General features: G+C 34.1%; 1 protein-coding gene across 1 annotated transcript in view; it reads left to right on the top strand.

Moving 5' to 3' along the window:
* Positions 1–3,750, top strand: part of LOC107469420 (uncharacterized) — a 34,416-nt gene extending 30,666 nt beyond the window's left edge. The window contains exons 2-3 of the mRNA XM_016088800.3: positions 2,456–2,757; positions 3,587–3,750. Coding sequence (XP_015944286.2) covers positions 2,456–2,757; positions 3,587–3,730 — 446 coding nt within the window. The 3' untranslated portion in view covers positions 3,731–3,750. The remainder of the gene's footprint in view (positions 1–2,455; positions 2,758–3,586) is intronic.
* Positions 3,751–5,359: the final 1,609 nt, after the last annotated feature.

Genomic DNA, 5,359 nt, shown 5'->3' on the forward strand with positions numbered 1-5,359 from the left:
TGATGCATAAATTCACTTCCGGGGCCCACTTGGTGTATGCTTGGGCTGAGCTTGATTAATCCACGAGCTGAGGCTTCTCTTGGAGTTGAACTCCGAGTTATGACGTTTTTTGGGCGTTCAACTCCGGATCATGACGTTTTTCTGGCGTTTAACTCCAAACAGCAGCATGTACTTGGCGTTCAACGCCAAGTTACGTTGTCAATCTCCGAATAAAGTATGGATTATTATATATTGCTGGAAAGCTCTGGATGTCTACTTTCCAACGCCGTTGAGAGCGCGTCATTTGGGGTTCTGTAGCTCCAGAAAATCCATTTCGAGTATAGGGAGGTCAGATTCCAACAGCATCAGCAGTCCTTTTGTCAGCCTTCTTCAGAGTTTTGCTCAAGTCACTCAATTTCAGCCAGAATTTACCTGAAATCACAGAAAAACACACAAACTCATAGTAAAGTCCAGAAATGTGAATTTAACATAAAAACTAATGAAAACATCCCTAAAAGTAGCTTGAACTTACTAAAAACTACCTAAAAACAATGCCAAAAAGCGTATAAATTATCCGCTCATCAGCACCGTAACTAAGGCTTTGGGTACTTGGTCACTTGGTCCACTAATATTAATAGTGGGAGTATTATCAGCATTGGGATTAGCACAATGGTATGAAATGGATGTGGCATTTTTCTTTGCTTGCTCTTTAAAAATCCTTACTTCATCATCAACATAGATCATAACCTCCTTTCCTTGTAGAAGTTCAGGTGACGAAACCTTATGTTCAATAAAAATATCAATAAGATCCTTATTTTATGAACCCATCTAACACATCTCTCTTAACTTTGCATCAGTGTTTAACTTTCTTAAACCCACCTCCATGCTCTTCCCAAGTACAAGCCATCAAACTTCCTTCATTCTATCATAACCTAACTCCTTAAAGTAGTTTTTCAGATAAAATACATCTAAACTATCCACCTCAAGATCAACCAAGCAGCTTCTATTATTAGGATAGTAACCCACCTTTTCGTCAACACCCTTTTCAAAAAATCTTCCATGATAAAACATAATATTCAAAACTTCATCCATCTGCAGCATATACAAATAAACAAATTAAACACATAAGCACTAACAATGTATCACAACTCTACATGAGTAACATTAATGAAAAAAGTCCATGTTTCATACATCAAAAAATAGAGTAAACAAAACCTTACCTTAATATAGTAACCACAAAAAATCAAACAGCATAATAATCTAAAAAAAACAGCAAATGCAAATGAAATCACTTCAAAAAATAACTCAAATGAAGAATGATCAATGAGTACCTAAAAAAAATTTAAACGATGAAAATATTGCTAACCTCGTTCATACACACGGTGGTGGTACCCTCTACTTCAGCAACTTTCTATGGTTGGCGTCTCTCCTTCTCGTAATAACAAACTTATAAAATCATTAAATGAAAGGTGCCCTACTCTCTCACGACATTTCTGGAGAAGGAAAAGACGAAACAGTTTAAGAAAAAAAGAAGAAAGAGTTGTGAATGATCACTCTTGTCCAAGAAATCTTTCAATATCCCTGCACAACAATACGACGTCGTTTCTTTTTCATTTTGTGCCTACAAGAAAAATGACTTCGCATAAGTCGTCCTAGGTGGTAGTGGCAGTGTCAGGTTAGCGCTCCGCTTGATGACTCAAGCCAGAAATAAACTGAGGGATCTGTATGCAGTCGGGAGCTCAAATTGAAAGATCCATTTAGTAAAATTGAAAATTGAAGAACAATATTAGTGCACGGACTGAATTTAGGAGACATTTTAAGGATTTAGTCCACACTTCTATAAAAATCTTGGACACACACCAATATAATATCTTTTGAATTTTATTTGATAGTTTTAAATTTCATTACTTTTATATAAAGCATCCAAACTCATATACCTTATGCAAATATCATGTGGATCGAAGATAGGTTTAGGTCCTATAAGTTAGCAGGATAAAAAAATTGGACTGAGTTCGATATTCCAACCATGGTTTTAAAAACCGAACTGGATTGGCCGGTTTAACCGAAAAAACTGGGAACCGGTCACCTAACTGGTCCGAGTAACGTTAAGAACCATCTGGCAAAAAATTGATAGAAGAACCAGTCGAATCGACGGTTAACCGGTGAACCGGAAGAACCGTCCAATTTTTTTTATGGTTTTTTGGTTTGAAATCAGAAAGGCTAAACGATGTCGTTTTGGCCTATTTAAAAAAAAAAGAGAAAACGGCAAAAGCAAAACGCATAACCCTAAATCCCTAATAATCACAATCAGTTTCTAGTGGAAATTTTCCCTTTCCATCCATAAACCATTCTTCACCCACAGCAGTTCACCACCGAGCCACCAAAGCCACCCACAGCTCCAGATTCTAGAAATCACCCATGCAAGGAGTTCACCACCGAGTCACCCACAGCCACCCACAGCAGCGACGACATTGAGGGCCGCAACCACCACCCCGTCCTGCTTCTGGCCGAGCCCTAAATCCTCTAATCAGTTTCCAGAAATCACCAAGCTCCAGAAATCACCCAAGCACAGTTCACCATCTAGTCACACACAGCCATCAGCCCTCTTCGCAGTCGCATACCCACCAGCCCACCACCACCAATCGAGCAACCACAGCAGCAACCACCGCAACCACCACCGTCGTTGCCGAGCTCGCCTCCTCCTTGGTCGTCACCGAGCTCGCCTACTCCTTAGTCGTCGCCGACACCGCGTCCACGCTGTTACTCGCCTCCTCCTTGGTAATACTCTGTTCTTGATCTATTTGCTGCCTTCTGATTTTGATTTATGAGCTCGCCTCCTTCTGATTTTATGTGCTTGATTTTATGATTTATTTGTCTGCGATTTTGATTTAGTTGCTGCCTTCTGATTTTGATTTTCTGTGCTTGATTTTGTTTTTTTATTTGCTGCCCTATGATTTTCATGTTCTGTGCTTAATTTTGTTGCTGCCTTCTGATTTTCATGTTCTGTTCATGATTTTATTTACTGGCTTTATTATTTGTTTGTTTGCTGGCTTCATGATTCTGAGGTTATTTGTTCATGAATTTGTTTGCTACTTTATTTATTCGATTTTGATTTTGATTTTTCATTTTCTGAGGTTATTTGTTTGTTTGGTGGCTTCATGAATTTATAGTGAAGTATGACAATATTTTGCTCTCTGCTGGTCCCTTTACTGTAATAAGATTGCAACATTTCCGTTTTGGATAGAAAAGAAATTTTATTAAAGAGAAGAGCAGATATCAATGAAATTAACGATTTGTTATAATGAATTCACAGCACAACTTACAGAAGTTAGAATTTTAGGCACTTTTTCAAATCTTCCAATTTTTTGTTGTTTAATTTAGTGTAGTTTTGGCCATCTAAATTAATGTTGCACACAGTTCTTCTAATTCAATCATGCTTCCTGCATTTAGTAAAGAATGGCCTTCATCTCTGGACTACCAATGAGTTTGGTAGCTTCTTTTGTTTTTTTTTTTTGGAGTGTTTGTACATGTCAATGTAAGGTCTATTATAAGACTGAATATGATGGTATTTTAACACTTACTATCTTTTTAAAAAAATTGCATGCAGGATAACGTCAGAGATATGGTTGATAATTTTCTTGAATTTGTTGTGAACAATCATCATGTCAACAGGGAGCGAGAACCAGTATCAATGTTACAGGCTTTTCAAATATCTTTGGTCAGAACAGCCATTTCAAATATCTTTATCTAATGTAGCTGATTCTTCAAATACAACTTTTGATGGTACTTCTGATGGTGGCTTTGGATTACTTGTTTATGATGGAGATATTGAAACACTTAATGATAATTATGATTTTTGATGAGTTGCACCTTTGATTAGTTGAAAACTTGCTAGTAATTGTTTCTTTTGAATGTAGAACATTATGGGTTTGTCATTACCTGCATTTTTTTGTTTAGTTATAAACGTTGATGTTTGAAGTTGTTTGTGAACCTCTAATATTAAGTCATTGATAATTTATTATGTGAAATTTTAAATTTTATTAAGTTAGAAATTATTGAATTTATATATTTAAAATTATTTTCAGGTTTTTTAATAATTTTATTTAATATTTTATTAAACCGGTCGAACCCTGGTTGAACCCCAGTCGAACCAATAAACCATTAAACCAATAACCTCACTGGTTTATTGACCGATTCGATTCTTACAACCTTGATTCCAACTCAACCCGGCTCACGTCCCTAGTTTTCGCCAATTAGCAATAGCATAATAGAATTTATTTATTTTTTTAAATAACCCTAAGTTAACCAGTTTAACTCTATACTAATATAAAATAAAATTACTTCAACTTTCTAAGTATCTAGTATATGGTTTCCTACCTCCTCGTTATCTAAATTTCTTTTATTTTAAAAAAGTATTAACGTATTCATTAATTATTCAAAAAAAATCTTAAACCATTAATTTAAATTAATATTGCAATAAGTTATAATACCAATAAGATGCTCTAGCATTAGCATAGATTTTCCATTTCTATAAATAATATTCCTCTGATTTGCAACCATTTACTGATCTTTTTCATGACCTAACCTTTTAGACGCCATTTTTGTCAAATCCCTCAACTGATCACCGCCAAATTAATTATCCTCTATGTCTAGATTCTCTCCAACATGGACATGGTCCTCCCTCCTCCACCTACAAGACAAACAATATGACCTGTTTCCAGTTATTATGTCTCCAAATCAAGCAAGACTATATTGTCTACTGTGTCCAAAATTGAACGAAGCTCAACATCTTCTGGATAATGTTCGAGTTCATCTTTTCTAAAACGAGTACTTTGAAAAGAAAAAAATTGTTAGCCTCATAGGAAGAGATCTTTTTCTATTTTAATTTAATTTTTAGAATTTGATTATTTAATGTCTTAACGTATAGCTTATAATGTACTATGTGTGATCTATACAACTTTCTATACTAAATATAATTTTAAAAAATTAAAATACAATAACAGTGTTAATTTCTATCTAATGATATATAAAAAGTGCTTACATGTTGACAGATGACAGTGGATTATTGTGATAAATATAATTAGGTCAATATTGGTGATAATGTATGTATACATGACTCAAGTCGTAAATCATAAAAAAACCCTATCGAATTATCAAATTATTGATAAAATATCTGTTAATTTATTAACAACAAAATTTTTGAAATACTTTAAAATACAATAAATGAAATAGAAATATATTTTATTATAAAAACAAATAACGAACTTTTGTATTTGATATATCGTTTGCATTTATTCAAAATTTTGGCTATTAACAAAAAATTAAAAAAATTACATAATATAAAATTATTCAATTTTAAGAATAAAAATATTTTATTTTT

Source organism: Arachis duranensis, chromosome 10, assembly GCF_000817695.3.
Source record: "Arachis duranensis cultivar V14167 chromosome 10, aradu.V14167.gnm2.J7QH, whole genome shotgun sequence".
Lineage (NCBI taxonomy): Eukaryota > Viridiplantae > Streptophyta > Magnoliopsida > Fabales > Fabaceae > Arachis > Arachis duranensis.